We start from the raw sequence: 22,330 nt of genomic DNA, 5'->3' as shown, positions 1-22,330 counted from the left end.
GTCTGTTGAACTCACAAACCTTGCTTTTTTCATCGTTCTCTAGATAGGTACCCTTCCAGTTGTTCTATTTCAGCATCATCTTGCACCACCTGCTCTCCAAACTTCGGCCACAGGGAAAAAGGGAGGATGTGGGGCGTAACTTTTCAAAAGCATTGTAAGGATTTCAAAATTTAAGCCTCGCTGTTTTCTGATTTCTACTGCCCTTAAGCCTCAGAGCACACTAGAAAAGAAAAAAGCCTTCTCACCTGACTTCAGACATTTCCTTTTATTGTATAACAAGGTTCAGCCGATGGTTCAAACTCTCAGCTGCACAGGGAGTTTGTGATGGAAGCCCCACACCTCCTCATCACATGCTACAAGCTCTTCCTGGACTCCCCGCACCCCTTCTTCACCACATGCCTTACACCAGGTCCTACCCAGCCTGACACAGTCCAGGAACAGGGACACAGCGCCAGGAACAGGGACACAGCCCCAGGAACAGGGACACAGCGCCAGGAACAGGGACACAGCGCCAGGAACAGGGACACAGCGCCAGGGGTTCATTCACTGCAGCCCCCACCAGGCCACTTGGCTCCGAGAAGCAATGTCACACACCTCCAAACCCAAACCACCAGCACAGCTTCTGGCTGAGCTGCCATTAAGCCAAGACTATCGCTGTTTGGCACCTTCATCTAATGAGCTATAGGCCAGCAACGATATGGTCCTGCTGTACTTCTACAGCCATGCAGGACTGGCCATCACCACGCTTGATGGTGGGCTGCTCTGGAAGAAATCTCACGGCTCCTGCTGGCCAGTTTCATGGTTGGGGTGAGATGCTCAGCACAATCTGTTTGCAATGCCGACACCAGCAGGATCCTCCTTGGGCAGAGACAGAGGAGATGGACACACAATCAGAGATGCTGCACTTCCAGCAGCTTCACAAGTCCCCATCCACACGCTGAGCTGCTGCAGCTGGGCAGGACACCAGCAGAAGCTCGTGTGGTGCAGCCAAAACTGTGTAGCAGCCTCAGCTGAGCGCCTGTACTCACAGAGCTCCTGCTCCATCCCCAGGGTTGGCAACTCTTACAGCCCGGTCAGACTGCCCACCACAGTGCAGCGGTGTCACCTGCGTCACTTCCCAAGGGACACAACAATCCCAGCACTCTCTGCAAGGGAAGTTCCCAACCAAAGAGCAGTGGATCCCAGGATCACAAAAATTAAACAAAGACAACCCTGGGGCAACTCAGTGGTCAAGGCTGTTCCACCACACACAATGCTTGGGGACAGGGACACTGACGCTGCTCAGGGACGGGGACTTTAGCATGGACCACCCCCCAGACTCCCGCTGAGCCTGCAGACAAGCCTCTTCTCCTCCATCTGCAATCTGCAAGATATGCAGAAGGTCACACGCCCGCTCGCAACGGGCATCGCTAACAGCCGGCTTGTCTTGGGGATGTTCACAGCACACACCGCTGTGATTAGATAACGGAGCTGAGCAAACGCTTCGCTGATAAGAACGACTGACCCCCGCTGTGCAGGCAAGGCAGCTGAAACAAAGAGCAATAAAAAGGTCACAGATTGCGTTGGGCAACTGCTGGCTCAACTCAGAGATGGGGCACAAAATCCTGCCACAAACCTGCCCCCAAGATGGGAGGCGGTGGCACCGAGCACACAAGGTTCTCCTCTGCAAAGCTCTCCCATCCAGCTCACTCAGATACTCCTCTCACCGCACGTGGTGTCCAGCCAGCACGCTGCTTGCCTCCCCAGCAGGCAGGGAGAAAGCCAAACTGCATCGCTTCTGCCCCAAAAAACCTGGAGCACTCGGCCCCTTGGCATAGCTGAGAAGTAATCAGTCTGACACGACGCAGAACGTCTCCAGCACGTTTTAATTAGTGAGCTTAAAACCCATAAGCCAATATCTTCCACGTGGCTGACTGGCAAATGAAGGAACCAGATGGATGGACAATCCGGGTGCTACAGCGGAGCACAGGTCTCCCAGCCCGGTGACCTCCAGACGCTCTCTAGGTTGCGGAGAAGCTTTTGAGATGCCAACGGAGGAGGTTTAATTTGTGGCATGTTTCACTACCGCATAAACAGGGGTCTTCTAACCTGTTCTTCCTGGAAGATGCTACTGAGAAGAGAAAGCAGATGACAAAGGGATGGAAAGTGATGGAAAAGGGCCGTTTCAGTTTGGAGGTGAAGGCAGAGCAGAGCTCGTTCTCCTTCCCCAGTTCAACACAAATATCCTCGTAAGCAGGAAGGGGGCTGGTAACAACACAAAAAAACCCTTTTGCTCTAGAAACTCCCCCAGCGGAGCTTGAGCAGGAGAAGCTTTAACCACCACGATGGTCGCAAGCCAAGCTCCCACCTGCCCACACCACAAATTCCTACAACCCCCTGCTCCAGGCACCCCGGGAGGAGTGAGCCCCGTCCTCCAGCCGTGTCCCACAGCCATGGGGTGGGGGACGAGGGGGACCGGCCGGTGCAGAGACCGTCCTGCACCCCACGAAGACCCAACTCTGAAGTCTGTTTATCCTTCAAAGCCGTTTCTGCCTTGCTCGCTGCTCAAAAGCTCCAAGTCCCTCCGCTTATCCAGATGGCCTCGAAAAAATAAAATAAATAAAACAAACAAACAAAAACCCCAAACAAACAAACCGAAAGCTGTGCCTCCGTGGACTAACAGAAGAGACAGGTATTGGAAAGGATGAGGTATGAGCCACCCTTTGCAGTCACTTCGTATTAATATTTGACAGTTCCTGCCCTTTCTTTGACACAGGCGACGTCTTTTCTCCACCTCCACAGGACTGAGCTCATTTCACTGAAAGCAGGAATGCAACCAGGGTTTTTTCGAGGTGGTGGTTTTTTTATCCCCCTTCTCTCTCTCTCCTATAAAACAAACATCTGCTCCAAATTTTCAGCTCGCTCTCTGAATTTTACGACATGTTTCAAGGCAAACAGATCAATTAGAAGCTGGCTTATAACCCCCCAGCATGCGAAGTTATGAATGCAAGACCCTTTTATATTAGAAAAAGAATTACGTAACACAGGAAGTTTAAAAAAAAAATGCACAAAAGACAACTGACTCGAGGGATTAGCTCTGCTTTGCTTTGGGTGATTAACAAAGAGAGTAGAAAATTATTAGAGCTCTTCCCATCGTAACAGCCAGGCCCTCTGCAGAGCTGATTAGCAAGAAAGCAATGCATTGGTAATTAGAGCTGGTTGAAACCCTTTTGGATAAAAACAAATATTAATTAAAAAAATATAGAGTTTTTTTTGCACAAACCGGGATTGATCTTTGCAGTTTCAGTTTTGACAAAGTACAGGAGAAGGAGGCAACTGCTTTTCACAGCAAAAGGCTCCCTGCACAGACGACTTTGCCCCCTCCTCCCCGTTCCTCAGCTGATTCTGCTCATCGAGAGCCACCACGCTCTAGAACGAGCTGAAGAGCTCAAGCAAGAGCAGAACACGGGTCCTGTCCACCAGAAGAGCTTCTTCATCTGGGAGCCCAGCTGGCCATAGCCCCTGCTCTGTGCTGCTGAGTCAGCGCCGCTCATGAAGGGAACACACACGCTGACAATTAACACACAAGGTCCCTCTTTATGTGATGCTCACAAAGCCCTACACAAGGGTCACAAAGCAAGGGGACCCAGAAGAGGGCTGTCACACCAGCCAGGGCTCCTCTTGCCACCAACACACCGCGACCCAAACGTCTCCCAGCAAGACTGGGCAGTTTGATGGTGGCCAACAAGGCTGGTGGGTGTCCCGGACATGGACAGCAGGTGTGGTGATGCCAGCCAACCCATCAGACACCAGCTACTGCCTGGTCAGCATCCCCCCGCTCCAATCTCACCGCTGTTAAGAGATGCTGTTCAACACTAAGGGTTTGTCGGTACGTGCCAAAAGCTCCTTCCAGAGGCCAGCTCAGATCCCACTCACTTCAGTAATTTGAAATAAAAGATGTCCCATCACCTCTGAGCACAAGCAGCGCGGCAGCCACACAGCCGTCTGGCCAGGGAGAAGCTGCTGCAGCACTAATGAGGCATCACCAGCAGGAAGATGGGGGTTTCCCTGGGCCTCCCACCAGCCACGCTCCTCTCCAGTGGGGGGTGACCCCAAACCTGCTCAGGCTCTGCTCCCCTGCAAGCTCCAGGTCAGCACGCACCAGAAAGCCGAGCACCACCAAAACGTAGCTTTTCATGACGGTGAAGGCAACAACTGGTTGACTATTGCAGCCACCCAGAGTCCAGAAGAGACCAGAAGCACTGACAAGCGCCCATAGATTCCGGGGAGGCAGCAGCTCCACGACACCACCCACAGTGATGTCAAAGCTCTGCCATGCAGCACCACACCAAAGAACGGTGACTGTGAGTGTGCTCAGAATCCCCCTCCTCCAGGCACAACACAGTTTTAGCCCACATGCCTCAGGCTACCTGGAGATGAGCCAACTGACCCCCTGTTCCCTACCAGCCAGCAGGAGGCTTCCCAAAGAGCAGCCATGGGGGCTGTGCTCTGCGCAGCAGGGTCAGGAACCGAGCCAGGTGTCCCAGCATAGCCCACCCTCCCTGGGACAGATACACACCTCGTTTCTGCAAAACCCACCAAGGGCAGAGAAAGAAGCACAGATCCTCCGTGCTGGGGTGATCATGGAGACAGATACCTCTCCAAGACGTGGCCACCTACAGGGATGTGCCCTGACTTCAAGACCTCCATGTGTGACACACTCTGGATACTCACCTGTTGTGAAACAGATCAAAACATCAGGATTCCTACTTAGACAACTAACTTGTGTCCAGGGGGTTCTGAAGCTCCTTGCTGGTCTCCATCTCTCAAGAAATGCAAGAACATTCATTACTGACCCATGAACACATCGGTCTTTGACCTGTAGACCCCCAGGCATTGTCTGGTGGAGACGCTGTTCCATGTGAAGGAACATCTCACCTCCTGATAGCTCACCTCTGTCCATGGCCTCGCTCATATTGCAAGTCAGGGCCAAACCAGCACTGCCACGAAAAGCAAACCCCAATCTTCCTGCCAGCCCCAGCCTCCTGCTCCCCACGCCAGCACCGCTTGTCTTCATGGGAAGAACTGTGTCAGCCATTGCTCAGGGCCAGTAAAGGCTCATCTTCAAGGGGAATATGAGCCAGGAGGGGAATACATCACTGTATTTGCCACGTGAAATGGAGCTGTCACACACCTGGGTTTTCCCAGGCATCCTTTTTCCACCCAGAAAGCACATCCAGATTAAAAAAAGGGAAGCTGGCCAACAACCTGGCATAGCTGGCCATTGATCGCGTGGCTTTGCCTCACCTGCCTAGATACACAGTCACTATTTGTGTACACAAGCCGACATTTCCACCTGGAGCTCCCACGCTCCTGTCCAGGAAGCGTTAAAGCAAAGCTCTGGTTCTCAGCCCTGCAAAGGGGCGAGGGGACAGGTGCTGCTCAGGGTGCTGGGTGACAGCAGGGGAGGGGACTGAAGACAGGGTGAGACGCTCAGGTGCAGAGAGGAGGCCATGGGGAAAGCATCCAGTGTCAGAGAGATGGGGCTGAAGATAGGGCAGCTCTTCAGGCTGATGTCCCCTCACTCTCCAACATCTCAGCTCTCGGGAGGGTTGCATGTACTGCGGGAACATCACGCGTGTCAGGAGACATGACGGGCCACAGCCCACGGCCACCCGCTAGCCAACTCGCCTGCAGCACAGCAGAGGAACCCCAAGTAATTTTCCACTGTGACGTTTAAACGAACACGAGGGAACTGGCGGTCGCATGCTCCCCAACTCTTGCTTTTCTTTTGCTAGAAACCTGTGGATATTTTTTTTAATTGGATCATCTCAGTCCCTGGGACACGGTCTCTGCTTTTACTGATCACAGCACAAGAAGCCCACACAGCCACGGCATTATCATCATTGTTATCACCATCATTTTGATATAGAAATTAGTGTCCCTTAAGTTAAGGTCCCAGCCTTACAAGAACTGCAGCACATGCTTAGATCTGTCCACAAGAACAACCACCCATGTAGACATCAGTAGGGACCTCCGCGGTCTGTAGACTCTGCCAGAAACCAGCGCCCTGCCAGCAAAATGAACGGGTGCTTTGCCTTCATTTATGAACAACCCAAACCCAACGGAGCACCTCTCCTCCCTCTCCTGCTGCCTCAAAGCTCCTAGAGGCCACTCTGGGAAAGCTACAGGGGAGCTTCAGGCCCTGGTGATGCTCATGGAGCACACGGCTCCTTCCAGATCTGCCTGGAGATGCCACTGGTCAGAAGCTTGAGGACTCCAAGGGTCTTAAGGTAAACCAAAGCCCTAAATGGGAATCACCAGCACTTTGGGTCCTGCCACAGGTGCGTGACCGTCATCCTCCACCTCCTTTCTTCACCTGAGCCCCCTGGCAATACTAACAGCATCCAGCCTTTCCAGCAGCTCTTGCCAGGAGACATGACAACCCCTTTAAGGCCTCGCTGCATCCTGGTCACATCCCTCAGCACAGGGACGGCCAGCACCGGGACTTAGATCACATCGCCTTGATGAGCGTCCCCTCATCCTCGCCTCCAGCACTGAACAGAGACACTGGTGTGCGTGGGGGCAAGAAAGGTAATTTAAGAGAAATAACAATAAACTGGGAAACCAACATTGAAGTTAAAAGTTTCCTGTTGCTGGGCCTCCCTACTCTCTCCCCTTCCCGCCCATTCAGCGTGGCTTTACACCCACATTTCTTACAAATGTTTTCCCCTGCCCTCCTCGGGCGGGAGGTCCCGCAGGCGGCTCAGTCCATCCCCAGGCTGCACGGAGCGTTGGCAGGACCAGCCCTGCGCTGCCCCTGCTCCACCTGACCCTGGGCCACCATCCTGGGGCAGAAATGCAAACGGGAGAAGGCAAAGGAGAGGATTTCATTACAATATTTTAGGTTGGGTTTTTTTTCTGCTTTTTGCCCTGTCTATTTCATCTTGTCTGTTTCTCCGAGATGCAACCCCAAAGGGGCTCAAACTAATCCTGTCTCCTTTTGAGGCTCCTTATAGCTTTTTAGGTGCTGTTGGCAGAGGTGGCACTCAGGAAAAAAGGCATTTATTTAATCCCAGGGGAAGTCTGATGCCGAAGAGGGATGCAGAAAGTTGGGAGGCGGCGCTGGGGGCGGCCATGGTGGTACCGGCCGCGCATCCCCCGCGGCTGCCGGAGCCCGGGCAGGGACAGCAGGCACCGGACACCTTCTCCGCCATCCCGAGCTGCTGCGCAGGGAGATGCCGGGCACAGAGAGGTTGAGGTTTGGGTTTTTTCCCCCTTTCCTCCTCCTCACCGAGCCTCACAACGCCTTCCAAGCCGGCGAACGGCGGCTCCCCGGGACGGCTCCGGCCGCCCCGCACCCATCGCCCCGGGGGATCCGGAGCACTTTTCCGGCCGTTCCCCCCCCTCCCCGGCACTCACCGGCTCCCTCGATCTTCTCGGACCCGCGGCTCCAGGTGACCTGCCGCGTTTCCAGCTTCACCTGGAAAGTTTTCCGTTCGGGTCGCTGCGACTTTTTAGAATAGAAGAGGGTCATGACGGTGCCCACCTCCAAGCTGCGGCAGAGGTGAGCCGCCTCCGCCTCGCTGGGCGCCCCGGGGCCGCTGCCCGGCCCGGCCGCCATCAGCGCCGCGAACAAAGGGGAGCGGGAGCGCCCGGAGCGCTCAGCGCCGCCCGCCGCGCCCCATGCCCGCCCGCCGGCTGCGGGAGGAGGAGGAGGAGCGAGGAAGGAGGAGGAGAGGAAGGGAAAGGGGCGGAGCGCGGCCCTTCGCCTTGGGGCGGGTACGGGACGTGCTGCCGCTGCGCGACTGGGGCCCGCCGGGGGTAGCGGGGTACCCCGCACCCCTAAGCACGCTCGAGGTACCGGGGGCACCCTGCACCCCAAAGCACACCTCGGGTACCAGGGGTTCCCTGCATCCCAAAGCACACCCGGGGTAACCTGCACCACGAAGCACAACCGGAGTACCAGGGGTACTCTGCACCCCCCAGCACACCCGGGGTACCCTGCACCCCAACGCATACCTGGGGTACTGGGGGTACCCTGCACCCCCCAGCACGCCTGAGGCACTGCAGGTACCCCGCACCCCAAAGCACACCTCGGGTACCGGGGATACCCTGCACCCCGAAGCACAGGATACAATAGGGCCATGGCACCCCACTGCGCAGCTTGCAAGGGGTCCAGGGTGTGCAACGCACCCCCCTCCTGTCTGGGAGCCACTGGCACACGGCTCCTCACTCTGGCAACCATGGCTTCCTCTCCGTAAATCGTAAATCACGGTTGGAGCTGCACTGAACAGGAAAGCGGGACAGGGTTTGCAGGGCGGCCGCAGATGTGTTGGGAGCCAGGGCTCACAGGAGGCTCCCCCGCTCTGCTCTGGCCCCAGCAGGGATTTCCTACAGGGAGAGATTGGAGGGGATGTACCCCTATATATAAATGCATAGATAAAGGTATACATGCATATGTACACAATATATACAGATACATACATACACATGGGTGTTTGCAGGCCCATGGCAAGGCAGCATGCGGCCCAGCAGCCCTTATCGCACCCTCCAGCTCATGGGTGGGTCTGGAAGGAGCGTCATTTGCTACGTGAGGCCCCCATCACCGAGCGCACCCCAAATGTGAGCAGTTCCCTCTGTCCCACTGCTTCCCGAGCCTTCAAAGGGACGCACGTGAACACACACGTGCACAAGTGCACACACACAACCAGCCCTACAAGGTTCATGGTTGTTCAGGGTCCTACTCAATGCTCAGGTATTAAAAAGTCAGGTAAGGACAAACTCACTGGGATAAGAACCTAAACCTGCCCTTATAAGTGCCCAGTGTACATGAGCTCTGTAAAGGGTGTCAGGATGCTGGGGACGTGCTGGGTCAAGGCAGAGCTGCTGGCAGGAGCCCCGAGGCAGCAGCACAGGACCCTCTATCCCTCTACCCCCAGGAAAGTCGCTCCTTGCTTGTGTAAGGGCCTCAGGACCGGCAGGAAGCAGCCGGCTCCCAGTGGTCTTAAAATAGCTGAGCATTATGGGCACACCCTTGTTTCTGAGGGCAAAACCTGCGAAGGGAGTGTGGCCATCAAAGAAGCAAAAAAGGTAACTCACTCTCTACTGTCCTTCTGTGCTGATGTCACTGGTGTCCCCAGCCCTGGAGCCCTGGGTGGCTGGCACATGGAGGTGGTGGTTTGTGACGGATATTTTTTCTTCTCTGAGTTTGATTAATCACTTTTTAGCTTTGCATTAACTTCGTGTCCGTGATGCTGCACGCCGAGGGATTTCACAGTTTAATTTGACAGCACGAGAAGCCGCTTTAGTCTGTCTGCTGCCCCGTTTCGTGATCAGCCAGTCTGCGGGCAATCATCCTCAGGGCAGCAGAAACTTCCGTCATACTCCTGTCATCCTGCTATCCTGCCCCACTCCAGCTTCCCTGCCCAGGCTTTGGTCCACAGTGGGTCAGACTTTTACTTCTGAAGAAATTCCGCAGATTGAGCTCATCGCACGGCTGCAGAGGGGATGGGCTCTGCAAGTCCCCCCTTGCAAACACCTCTGGGAAAAGGGTCTTTTCCCCCTCTGAGTGGCCCCAGCACTTTCCCCTTCACAGCCCTGAAACATGGGGCACCGACCTCCTGTATCCTGCGGGATTCACGGAGCAGCTGCATCCTCTGCCCAGGAACAGGCAGCAGGATAACAACCAGGTGACCTCCAGCTTAAGGACAAGCCCTGGCCTTGCTCAAGGGCTGGGGAGCAAAACCCAGGGAAACAAAACCCCAAGACCACCCCAAGGGTGAGTCTGGGGGGGTCCCCACAACCCAGCATCCCTCTGACACCAGCATCTGGGGCGGATGCGTCCCTCTGCCATCCCAGGGACTGTGTGCTGAGAGGAGGTGCCTGATCCTCATTCGAGCGAGCAGTGCTCGGCATCTTGCAATCCCCAGGAGAGATGCACCACTCCGGGTTATTTATTCATTCCCATCTGTTCTGCACTGCCTGGGGTGAGTAAATGAGAACCCAGCCCATGGGCTGAGAAAAATCACCATCGGGGAAGCGCTTTCCTCATCCCTGCAGAGAGCAGGATCTGCAAAACCCGCAGGGAACGCGGTGCTGAGCTGCCTCCCGCCCCGGGGTGGTGTTAGCAGACACAGAGCAGGGCAAGGCGGTTTTTCGCCGGGGATGGAAAGCAGACCTGCGTGGGGCCGCAGAGCGGCTGCGGGGCTGGCACGGTGCCTGCTGCGGGCTGGGGAGCAGGGGAGAAGCCGCGCACATAGGCAGGGCTGCCAACCCCCATGCATCCTGCTGCCCCTTCCAAGCGCTGCAAGATCCCTCTGGATTACAAACGGCCACCTGATGGGAAACCCGCTGCAGCTCCAGGTTCCCTGTCCCCGCTTCCCGATGTTCCCAGGGGAGCACATGCTTTTTTAACATTCCAAATTCACCTGGTTTCAATTTCCAGCCCTGAAGCCTGGAAGACTTCAAGGGGGATGGGGCTGCGTCCAGCAGGGTTTGCAACCTCCCCTTGGCTGTTGGGCCCTCGCTATGATGCACAAGGTCCAGTTTAAACCTAATTTTGCCCCCTCTGCTGGTCATGTCACTGCTGCCTCAGTTTCCCTCGCTGCTGAACACAAGCCCTGTTGTGGGCAGGAAGGCCGTACCAGGGCAGTGGCACAGGGGAGACGCACATTTCCCCGCTAAGCAGCGAAGAGTACGGGGATGTAATTCGGCCAGGTCTGACTGTGGGGAGGGAAGGCTGTATAAATAGAAAGGATATTTTTACAGGTTGCATTGTTCCAGGCACAGGCAGGTCGGGAGCAAAATGAGCCCCTTTCCCTCTCCGCTGGCATTTTTTCTGCTGCACCTTGGAAAGGCCCCAGAGAGTAAACGGTAACTCCTGCCAAACTGCAAGTTTTTGCAGCCACAACAAAGCGCCTGGAAATATCTGAGCGGGCGGTGGGGAGCAGGGAGCCTGGCTGTGCCCCTCGCTCCCTCAGCTCACCTCACATTTCGCCAAAGCAACGGCCTCCGCTTTCAAGGGACCCCACATACGGATGCAGAGCCACCTCCCTGACGTCTCCACTAACTCACAATCCAGGGAATCTTGCCCCGGCATCCCCAGCCACCCCTCAGGCGCCCGGGCTTGCTGTGTGAGCTGCACATGGACAGGGCTCCAGCTGGGAACAAGCAGTTTCTTGGGAAAAGGGAACAAAATACCTTCACGCTGGGGTTGGGAACAGGAAGCCGGCAACTGTGCAGCCAAATGGCTTGGAGGGTCGGGCTGCTGATCCTTAAACACATTTTATTCCAGGCAGTTTCCCCTGGGGGTGCACAAACCAGCCTGCAGAAGCACAGTGCCACGCGGGGAGCACAGATGGGGGATCCGGGAACCAGGCGAGCGGACGGGCCACCCCGAGCCCAGCATCAATGTGAGCGCACGAGCACGCAGCAGCACGGCAGGGCAGCCCGGCCAGCTCTCCGTGCACCTACCAGGGCTCCAGAACACCCCACACCGCGATGCTGCAGGACCAGCTGCTTCACCAGAGGTCTGGCTGCGTGACCATACGGACCTACCACAGACCACAGAGCCACCACAACTCACCACAGACAAGCAGCGGTGACAGTCACCCAAAACATTAAGGCAACACAAGCAGCTGTGGAAAGAGTTATCCCTTCCAAGAGCCAGCCAAGGCCACGCGCTTCCTTTCAGATCCCCGGCATTGTATTGAACCCACCTGCTCTCAACTCACCCCTGATGAAGACACAACTTCTGGGTCAATCCCAACCCACCTGGTCCTCGCCACGGCCTCAATGTCCTCTGTGCAGCTCCGTTCCCACCAGAAAAGCTGGAACATCTCCCAATGGAGGCTGCAGAAACACCAGGTCCACCAGCTCCCCAGCCCCGCGGGGCCTGAGGTGACAGAACACACCGAACACCAGCACTCCGTTAAGTTGTAGGAATTTATTTTAAATAACCTACAGTTGATTAAAAGGGAATTCATGATAAAAATAGAAGATACTTGTTGAGGAAAGGCTGCAGGAAATGGTCTTCGCACACACACTACGCTAACAATGCCTCTAAAACTAATGATTATAGCAAAAAAAGGTTTCACATTAAAATTCTGCTTTTTAATTTTTTAAAATTTTTTTACACAATTACAAAAGAAAAAAATAAAAGCCCTAAAATCTTGATTATTTTCCTTTTTGGACCGATGCTCATTTCCCTCGAAATTTATTGACCTGTGAAACTTCTTTTTACACAATAAAATCTTTCAAGTAAAAGAGGGGAGTGGGGCTTAGAAAAAAAGGTGGGTGGGGAAGGTCAAACAGTCTGACAAACCTAAAAAGTGGGTATTTTTGAAGTGTACAGAACGTGTTCAGAACAAAGGGCGACGGGAATGTCATTGGTTGCCAATTTCACTTGTCCTCAAACCCCACACACGTCTCCCCATCACACGGCCTCCTCGCCCCAAATCTACGCGATCTTTAAGATCAAGAAGGAAAACAAAAAGCCTGTTTAAATATTTTAAAATAATTAAAAGAAAGAAAAATTCACATTTAAAAAAGGAACACTCAAGTCAGGAGGCCGATTTCCCATCGCGCTTTGCTCTGAACAAACGCGGTGGACGTTTGTAATTCATGTTCCAATGCCACGACTGTTCCAAGTGACAAATTAAAAAATACCTGGGTATTTCCATGACTATAGTGACAGCTGTAACAGGTGCGTTGGGCTTCTTACATTTTGTTTATTTGTTAAATTCTGAAATGGGGCGGGAGGGGGAGGGGAAGGGCAGGGGTTAAGGAGTCCATTTTCTATTAAAATATAGAAGTTATTGCAAAACCCTAACTGTAAAAACGCACCAATATAATTGGATTTTGTATACAGTAGCTAAAGATTCCCACGCTCTCAGTGTGATGGTGAATTTGCCTGGCGGAAGGTTGACAAATCCCCCATCCACTTGCCCTGCCTCAAGAGAAAAAACACACAAACCAGACAGCTAGAATTTGGATCTCTGAAACATTTTTAAATAAGTTGTCCATAGGACAACTGGCTCAGCTCCTTTAGGATATTTCCAGGTTATGCTTTCTGCAAGATGTTGGCTGTTTTATCTGATGCTCACTTGCCCCTTTCCTCCCCCTTCCCCAGCATCCAAGGACAAGTAAGGCTCACAGTTTATCAATCTCCCTAAAAACCAGGCTACTCCCCCTTTTTTTTCTTATGTTTTTCCCATAAAATTCAGCTCATTAAAAACAGGTTAAAACTCATAGTCTTCCTCTGCCATGTCGATAGCCCAGGCAAACTTCTCTCGTTGGGTTTTGTTATAAATCTTCTCTATAGGAATTCCCCACTTCTTGCACCTGCAGGAGAGGAGACGCTGTTAGAATCACGCACAGGCACTCGGCCCCTCGCTGCACAGAATCACTCTGCTCCGCGACACAACACGTCACCCAGCCCACAACAACCGGCCTCCCGGTGCCAGACCTGCAGGTTCTCCCACCCGTCACCTCCCAGCACTGTGCTGGCTTGCGCTGATGTCACACTTGCCCCAAAAGCCTCCTTTTATAAACCATTTAAGATATAAGGGAAGGCCACAGAGACCCTGGCAGCACAGGGGCACTTGCTCTCAGCCACAGCCTTTGGTTGCTAATTGGGGGGACAAGACAGAAGGGATGTGGTGGTTCCTTCCAGCACCCCCCAGGCAGACGCTTACCAAGCAACAGAGATCCTGGGATCCAGATAGTTGAGTTTGGAGGTGCCCAAAGCGATCTGCTTGTTCTCCTCCCTGTCTGTAGCCTGAACCTCCAGCTTCATCAGTTGCTCCTCAATCCTTTGCACTGCTTTCTTCTTGCTCTCCACTGTCCTGGGGTGGGGAAAAATAAAATTAAAAAAAAAAAAAAAAACAACAAAGTGTTTCATTCCTAATGCCCTGCGAGGCTTGAGATGGCAGCACTGTGGGAACCCAAAGGGACAGCCCAAGGTAAGCAACGCCACCAGCCACAAAGGGCAGCTGTGTCAGCACAGATGGTGACACAAACCACCCAGCACATGCAATTACAAACCGACATTTTCAAAGAGGCAGAGCAAAAATCTTCAGCAGCAGTTTTGTTTTAAAGGGTTGGAAGTAACAGCCTGAACTCTACTGATGCTACAGCCACTTTCAAAGCAGCCCATTTATGCCCCTGCAACAGTCGCGCTGTGACTCTGCTGTCAGCGCACCCCTGCGGCTGCTCTGCAGAGCCCACACAGAGTCCGGGTACATCGGCTGCAACGGAGCACAACTTAGAAACGTGCATGTACACTTGTGTAACTCCTGGTTCCCCATTCACGGACAGGCTGGATCCACTGTTCTGCCTGGTCCTGGGCAGCTGGGTGGTTGAGCACTGGCTGGGGCTCAGCTCAGAGGGCTGAGGGACACAGTGGGGACAAATGCTAGTGACCACATCAGGAACTGCAGTGTCAGACCACCCTCTGGGCCTCAACTTGAAGGCCGTTTCTTCATGCACAGAATAACGAGAGGAGAAGAAAGCCTGAGGAAGTCTTCCCAGATCACAGGCTGGGGAACAGAATACAGGGTGAAGGACCCATTTGGAGAATGGCACAGCCCAGTAACACCAGCCTTACTTTTTAGACTTCTCATCCCTCCGGACCTTGGCATCAGCTTTGGCGCTTTTCAGTTCTCTCCTGGCATCAGCTAACTGCTCCTTCTTGGCATCGATCTAGGAGAGGCAAAACCAGACAGCAGCACTGTGAACAAGCTGCTGACAAGTGGCAGTCACCCCTGGGCAGCACGACCCAGGGTGGGAGTTTGTGACCATGTTCAGAATCTACCAGTGGTCAGACCCACTTCTGCAGAACAATTAGGCCACTGGCCTCTCAGTTTGCTGCAAAGCCTCGTGTGGTGAAATATCCCCCTCAGGAAACAGGACCCCACTCATTTCCAAAGTCAAGGTGGTGCTGGGAGCTTTCTCACACAGCTACAACCAAGCAGGTGAAGGAACTGGCTTGGTCTGAGAGTGGCTGACAGCCCCTCCAGGCAGCTTGTCTGCCTCCACTCTATCAGTTCTCCCTTCAAATCCTACAGATTGAAAGCTGTTAAGGCTTCAGGCAGTTCTTCTCCAGTAAGTTTAGGATTCAGGGAGATTTAGTGTTTTGCAGGGCCTGTTCAACCAACATCCCGCAGGCTCTCAGGTCTTGGGTGAAGCCAGCCATGTTAGGTGTTACAGAAGCAGGGGACACTGCAGTGCCAAACCAGAAGTCTTTATTGTGAAGGTTATTCTAAAGCCAGACCAGGAACAGACCTAACCCCTTTGGACCTCATGGCCTTCACCAGAAACAATCTGCAAAGGAAGAGGTCAAGTCAGAGGGGCGTAATGTACCATGTACACAGCCTGCACTGACAGCGGCCTGGGATTCACCCAACAAAAGGGGATGTCCACTCTGGAATCTTTAGGGGACTCAAATCAAAGCTTAACTGCTGCTCTAAAGCTGTAGTGGCAGCAGAACACATAGCTATGGGATGAAGCCAGATAAAAAGGGTCTGGTCTTGGTCATTACAAATAAAAGATGACTCAGACTGAAAGGTGGCCCTTTCAGCTCACTACTCCTCTCCAAGCAGGCCCATCCCCGAGGGAGCACTAACTCACTCCTGATAGGGAAAAGCAGGTTCTGCTTCCATTTTACCCCAAGTGAAAGGAAACATGATTCCTGAGATGCAGCGCGTAGAGCCCTGCCCCAACCCAAGAGCTGGGCAGGAGTGGGGGTACCTTGGTCTGCAAGTTCATCATGGACTTCTCAAAGGTCTTCGGTGGAGCCCTCTGGTGGTTACACAAAATGGCAACCGCTCTGTTGGCACGGTTATAGGAAAGGATCTTCGCTGGGATGTTGTCATCCGCTGCAAAGCGCAAGACACTGGTGAACAAGAGGGTTCTCCAGGGCTGTGCAGCCCCAGCCACTGTCCCACCGACTCTGCAAGCTGAGTCACTGCAGAGCTGACCTTCCCCTCTGACAGGCCAGTCCCAGCACTTCACCTAAATTACAGTTAAACAACCTGACCACTTCCACCCTGGGCCCTAACTCTTTCCAGGACAGTTTCTTCGACAGCAACAAAGACACCATCTGACACTGAAGGGAGATGAAGCAGGACCATACCATTCCACAATTAACAGAAAGCAAGTAAGATAGTTGGTGAAGGACAGGCATAAACTAGCAGACACACCTTGGTGTGCTCACCAGTCAGTGCTGGGCTGCTCAACTACCCCAAAACACTGCCTGACAGCAAATTTTTGGTGAGACCTCAGCTGTCTGGCATTTGCACTGGGAAAACTACAATGAGGAAGTTGTGTGCAGATCTAAGACTTGTGGCTAAGCCAAGAAAGCCAGGTCTGTATTGGAGGATATGATCTGTTCCCCTCAGAGTTTCAAGGACAAGACTTACGATTAGTGAGCTCCTTGAGCTGCTGCTGTAGCGTGATGGAGGCATTGTAAGTACGGAATACCTTGGCTGTCAGTCCCTCCATAAGGTCTTGAAGATGTTTATTTAAGATACTGGTCTAAGGAATCAGAAAGGAGACAGCAGTTAGCACTGGAATTGACCACAGCATTTGTGAAATCTTTGGACACGCTGCTGTTGAAGTCACGCAGTTCACAGCTGAACATCAGTGTACTCAGACCAGACCACAACAGAAGGGCCACAACATTACTGTAACCACAGGAAAAGTGAACAAAGAACCAACACGTATTAGATTGGTATCAAGTACCACAAGTGGCCAAAAAAAAGTTGTCTTCAATGTGGAGGTTTTGGTTCCCACCAGGTAGAAATATAGCCGTCCCGTCCCAGGGAAGGTGCCCAAACCACCACAGTGCTCCCATAGAGCCAAATATGCAGGTGCGGATGGCAACTGAAAAATCTGTCACCTCACACAATCATCTTCCCTGAACTCTGACAAAACCTCCCAAGTCAGAGCCAGCCAGGCTCACCAGGACCAAATCCCATCACTTCAGGAACCTGCAGGTACAGTGGACAATACCAGATTGAGACAGACTCTTCCTGCTTTTAGGCTGCTCAGGAATAAAGTTGCCACTGAAACCATCTCTGGAACAGAGCAACTGTTATTGCCCGGTGCAGAGTGAGCCTGTTAGTGGTCCTCTACCACCATCCCTCACCATTGACTACGTGCTTACATTGAGGCGGTCAAAGAGGTCATCCTCAGGCTGCTTGTTCTCCATGAACAGCTGAAGATTCTTGAACACCTGCAGGAAAAGAAAACTGGTAACTCTGAGTACGCAGACCAGATAGCAGTAATACATAAGAAAGCAATGATGCCAGGAAGCCACTACAACTGTTTTCAGGCAACGGTGACCATGCTGGATGCTACTTCCCAGCAGGCAAAGACCCATCTCTCAATACAACACTTGTGGTGAAGGTTCCTCCCAGCAACAGGGGTCCTGAGCATTCAATGCCCTTTATCCTCATCCTTTAGATCAAGCTTGCAGAAGAGCCAATTCTGCTCTGGCTTAGCTGAGAATGAGACTCCAAAGTTACCACCTTGACCTTACTCTCCATCACTACTCCAGCCAAAGAGACCCCTGAGCCCCCCTACTGAAAACCAGCCCTTCTCATTGCCGCACTGGATGCTTCTTACAGTTCCATCCCCAACAAGTCTCACTGGGGTAGGGAGAATAATGAAAGCATCTTTGATTATTTACAGAGACCACAAATCCCAGCTCTGTGTGCTCCAAATCCCCAGTTACCACCTTCTCAACAACACACATTTTTCTTCTACAGACACCTAATATACAAAGATTTCTAGTTTTACGATAATCAGTTCCCTATTGCAAGCACTGGAGACATCAAGAAATACCAACACCAACACATTTAAACAGGAAAAATGTTTTCTTCAAACAAGGGAATAAGAATTCCAGCACACGCTTGTTTCTATAGCAGTTGTATTTTTTTTGGTTGGTTGGTTGGCTTTCTTTGGTTATTTTGTTCCTCAAGAGGCCAACATTTACTGCTGGTTGCTGTTGCCATCACCACAGTACTTCACATACAGTGTGTGCACTACCAAGAAAAGGGAAGAATATCAACTGACTTATTTTCTGTCTAGGCATCTGACCAGTGACAAAGCACCCTGTTATTGCCACCAAAACTGTGCTGACCACATTTTTGTGCAGTTCGGTCTGTGTATGTGTTTGTGGAGCTGCCTCACCCTCTTCTCAACAGGGACTTTGTTGTAGTATCGGATGGAATCTTTTCCGAGGAAGTCGAACTCAACCACGTATTCCTGGCCGTCCAGTTCAGGATGCAGCTTGATATGTTCTACTCTCAGGGAGCAGCAGCCCACGGTGTCAGCTGTCTCTCCTTCTTCTTTTTCATTACCAGCTCTCAGGGCTAGCTACATTTATATCAAGACAAGAGAGGTAAACATTTCAAATCATTCCAGTAATGTACAGATGGTGGAAACTTTGAGACAGTGGCCTAGAAGCAACAGCATCCATAGGAGAAGAGAAAGGGAGAAAATGAACTTGAGTGGCTAAAATTGACACTTCAAAGTTCTAATAAAAACAGCCTTAAGTTCTCTTTAAATCTGTTTTACATAATCTTAAACTAATGTCACAAATCTATCCATCTTTTTTAAAGCAAGATGCTTTACCAGCTTTCATGAGTAATAGAAATCCATTTCAAAACATCTGATTTTTGTTTAAGTCAGACTTCCATGTGAATTCAACCTGATATAAAATCATAAAGTTTAGTTGTTCATCTTCTATGATCCTACCTCTTCACTGCATGCTAAAGAAATACACTTTAAATCATGTAGGACACTTGGAGTTATATAAATAATCAAAAGGCTACATACATATGGTTGAATAAAAAGTGGGTTTTAACCGTACTGACTAAACCAATTTCTTATTTTTGAAGAAAACCCTTCGGGGTTCATATGAAACCACAATTATTCAAAGCAAACTTCCTTGGTTTACATCAAAGCATTCTGAACATAAACTGTTAATTCAGTTGGTCAAGACACCGTACACTAGCAGGATAACAGCTTTGAGTGTTGGTTTTAAGTAGCTTTAAAGGCATCAATACTACTGCAGTTTCCTTCACGCCGTAGTAAAAAAAATAAATTAGCATAATTATGAAACCTCATGACTGTGACCTCAAACTAAAGAGGTGACAAACCAGCAGAAACTCCCAGCAGGAAAACTGAAACAGCTGGAGACAAAAGGCTCACACAAACTTCCCAGCAATCTAACCGGGCGATTCCGCAACCAGGCTGTGAATTCTGCCCCAACTCAAACAATGCTGCCTGAAATAGCCATGCTCTGTACAATAGTTTATTGCTCTAGATTCCAGGTAATGGGAAGGAAAAGGAGACCAGGAAGTCTCAGGGTACCTTAGTAACTGGGCTCAATTCTGCTTTAGGAACAGAAATACAGCTTATTGCTGAGAATTCGCAGCAGGACAAGAGAAGTGAGAGGAAGTGTGCTGGGGAACGAGCCTTACTTTATCAATGAAGTACAGCGCCACAGCCCTCTGCCGTACTTTCATCTCTTTGGATTTCCAGTCTTCTCGATACTGATTTCGGATTTTATCTACGCACTTCTTCAACCTCCGAGCGGTCTCGTACTTCTGCCAGTCCTTCTCACCCTGCAGAGGAAGTTGGGATGGAGTCAGCATCGGAACACCGAAAAAGGACCGGTTCCAATCTGCATCTCAAGGCTTTGCAAGTCTGTGTGTGGCAAATGCTCTCGCTGTACAAAAGCACTGAGATTTTGCTGCTGAACAGCTCAGTTTCAAACTATGCTGCCACGCAGCTGTAGGTAATTCAGATTTCCATGATATTAAACGCTTCCACGGAAGCGACTCTAAAGACACAAAAGACATTATGTCTTCTGTGCTTCTCAACATATAAATGGTTTCCTCTGCTTTATTCAGACGACACTTATGTTCTTTCAGCTGTGTAATTAAACACCCATAAAACGTAAAAGCAACATCAACAGTTCATCATCATTATTATATATTCAAGCCATGGCAAAGAGAGAGCACAAATAGACAAGGAACAGAGATTTTTTCCCTATACTTGTAAGACAAAGCCCTTGTTTACAATCCAGGAAAACATCTCTTTAAAAAGGAGACTTCATGAGAAGAACTTAAATCCTACCCTGAAAACGAAGGCTACTTATTTTTCAACAGGTTTGTTATTGCTTTCACGGAATTGATCTGTGATTTGCTCCCACAGCAGGGTTTGTTTTCCTTCAGTCATGAGCTCCTTACCAGCCTTCTCAGCCAGGAGCCTGCCCATGATTTTAATTTTACAATTGACTAAGCAATCCAGGGTTAGAACTTCATCACACCATCAGGCAGGGGATGTTAGGGCAAAAGCAGGTAAAATATCCACCAGAGCAAGCCTGTTCTTAAATAAATTGCTTCCTTTTAGGTTTACACAGAGTAAAGGATTCTTATTAGGAATGATACAATGATGCTCTTCAACAGACATTTTCCAGATTTCATAGCTCTCCTGTGCAGCAATTGTATTCTTTCATTTCAAGGGGAACAGAAGCACAGAAACCTTCCTATGTTTTTCAATCAGTGTAGCATGAAATAGAAAGACAGCTTTACTTCCCATCTCTCTCCCAGCCAACAGCTACATTTGCTTCTTAGAGACATGACCTGTAAGATTTTTTTTTGCTTTTAAACTAGATCTTTACCTTGATTCTTGAGCTGGGGTTCAACATGATGTATTTGATAGAACCCTGGATGTTCTCAGTCCACGACACCAGCCAGGTAACCTTGTTATCATGCCTGACCTCCTTCCATTTGTGTCCTGGCGGAGGGGAAGGGATCTTGGAATCCCTGCAGAGAATCAGAAAACAGCAAATAAAAACTATTCAAAGAGACTTCCACAGCATCAAACTAGAGAAAGCAATTAATACTTCACACAAAAAAAGCACAGGGAAAGAAACTGAGGGAACTTAACTACCTATTTCCATAACACAGGAAATCTAGTGAATCAAAGTGAGCAGTCAAAGATCAAACTGCTATCAATACACATCTGCGGAAGAATTATACTATAAGAGGGAACCCACATTGCTGGGATCAGCTTTGATTTGCAGACACTGCAATCGTGTGGACACTTATCAGAATATGGCTGAAGAGAAGCCCACCAAAGCTTAGCCCTCAACATCAAGGAAGACAGAGGAAAATCAATTTCTACCAATACTAAAGGCTGTTTAAGCAGGTGTAGGCCATGGGCATAAAGGAAGAAAATATGATTACAAGGTTCTGCATGAAACACATAATAGCCTTGTTTGGTCTTTGCTTGTATGACTCTGTTTTTTATCTATACAAAAAATAAGATAAGCAGCATGCGTATTTCTGCATGCTTGAATATGAACCTATACAGGGATCTTTAAAAAGCAGCTATGCGATCTAGAAAGCAAAGTGTGAAGCATCTAGCGCTCACTTGCTGCAGTTAATGATGATGTCTTCTGGCATGATGCGTCTCTTCAACATGCCCATTTTGGGGTGGTTTCCACGTCCTCGGAAGAGACCTGGAGGTTCAATCTTGAAGTTGGCAATCCTCTCCTTGTGGTTGTCCATCACGCAGTAACCATATTCCTTCAATAGCCGCTCATTCTCCTCTTTGATTTTCTGGAAAAAGACAAAACCAAAGATGATATGGTGCACCCAGCAATCCACACGTCTCTACATGCCGAGACTTAGAGAATTTTTGTATTTGCACCAGACTAATACTGCAGACCCAACTCAAAACCAGTCCCCCGTCATGCTAGGTGCTGTATCAACACACAGAACAGCAGACTATCCAGAAAAGCAGTCATAAAACACAAGCAGCACAAACTAGAAAAAGGGAAAGAATGCGTGAAAACTCTCTTAAAACTCGTATTTGAGAGAAACAGATTAAAGCTGGTGAAGACAGCTACAATTTTGCCATAGTAGAGGCATTTACCTCTATCCACACATCACAGCTGCAAGGGCAGCCCCAGCACAGTACCACTGCTTTATAGCCTATATTCAGTATTCGACACCCACTGGACTTTATGTCTTATGACTTTGGCTGTTTATGTATCAAAACCCATGCTTCTGTGTTTGAACTCGGCATCAGAAAGAGGCAGAGGAATGTCTCCAGTCTGCCGCATGTCAAGCCTGTGTCGGCAAATGGTCTCGTAACTGGAACAGTCTCCTAAGTAAAAATGTGCTGAGATTTCACTGCATACTTCTGTGCTTGAACTCTAATTACATGGAAGGAAAAATAAAAACATCGCAGCTCAAAGTAAAACATCTGACCCACAGACAGCACTGGTGCGCCAGCTAAGAAACGAACAGAAAAAGCCACTTCTGCTCCA

General features: G+C 50.6%; 2 protein-coding genes across 8 annotated transcripts in view; both read right to left on the bottom strand.

Moving 5' to 3' along the window:
- Positions 1-7,675, bottom strand: part of PLCG1 (phospholipase C gamma 1) — a 45,914-nt gene extending 38,239 nt beyond the window's left edge. For 5 of the 6 annotated variants that reach the window (XR_011741629.1, XM_065849724.2, XM_065849726.2 and 2 more), the window contains exon 1: positions 7,402-7,675. Coding sequence is in view for 4 of the 6 variants with exons in the window: in XM_065849724.2 (XP_065705796.1) it covers positions 7,402-7,603 (202 nt within the window). In the remaining 2 variants the exon portion in view is untranslated. The remainder of the gene's footprint in view (positions 1-7,401) is intronic. The other variant, XM_071815695.1, reaches the window with a different exon arrangement.
- Positions 7,676-11,907: 4,232 nt separating this feature from the next.
- Positions 11,908-22,330, bottom strand: part of TOP1 (DNA topoisomerase I) — a 66,396-nt gene continuing 55,973 nt past the window's right edge. For both annotated transcript variants that reach the window (XM_071815482.1, XM_065849779.2), the window contains 10 exons: positions 21,430-21,617; positions 20,675-20,819; positions 19,470-19,613; positions 18,175-18,360; positions 17,147-17,215; positions 16,401-16,515; positions 15,730-15,857; positions 14,588-14,682; positions 13,677-13,826; positions 11,908-13,323 (listed from right to left, as the gene is read on the bottom strand). In XM_071815482.1, coding sequence (XP_071671583.1) covers positions 13,221-13,323; positions 13,677-13,826; positions 14,588-14,682; positions 15,730-15,857; positions 16,401-16,515; positions 17,147-17,215; positions 18,175-18,360; positions 19,470-19,613; positions 20,675-20,819; positions 21,430-21,617 — 1,323 coding nt within the window. In that variant the 3' untranslated portion in view covers positions 11,908-13,220. The remainder of the gene's footprint in view (positions 13,324-13,676; positions 13,827-14,587; positions 14,683-15,729; positions 15,858-16,400; positions 16,516-17,146; positions 17,216-18,174; positions 18,361-19,469; positions 19,614-20,674; positions 20,820-21,429; positions 21,618-22,330) is intronic.

This window comes from Patagioenas fasciata, chromosome 16, assembly GCF_037038585.1.
Source record: "Patagioenas fasciata isolate bPatFas1 chromosome 16, bPatFas1.hap1, whole genome shotgun sequence".
NCBI classification, from domain to species: Eukaryota; Metazoa; Chordata; class Aves; order Columbiformes; family Columbidae; genus Patagioenas; species Patagioenas fasciata.
Note: the sequence above shows the minus strand (reverse complement) of the source record. Positions and strands in the feature narration are given on the sequence as shown.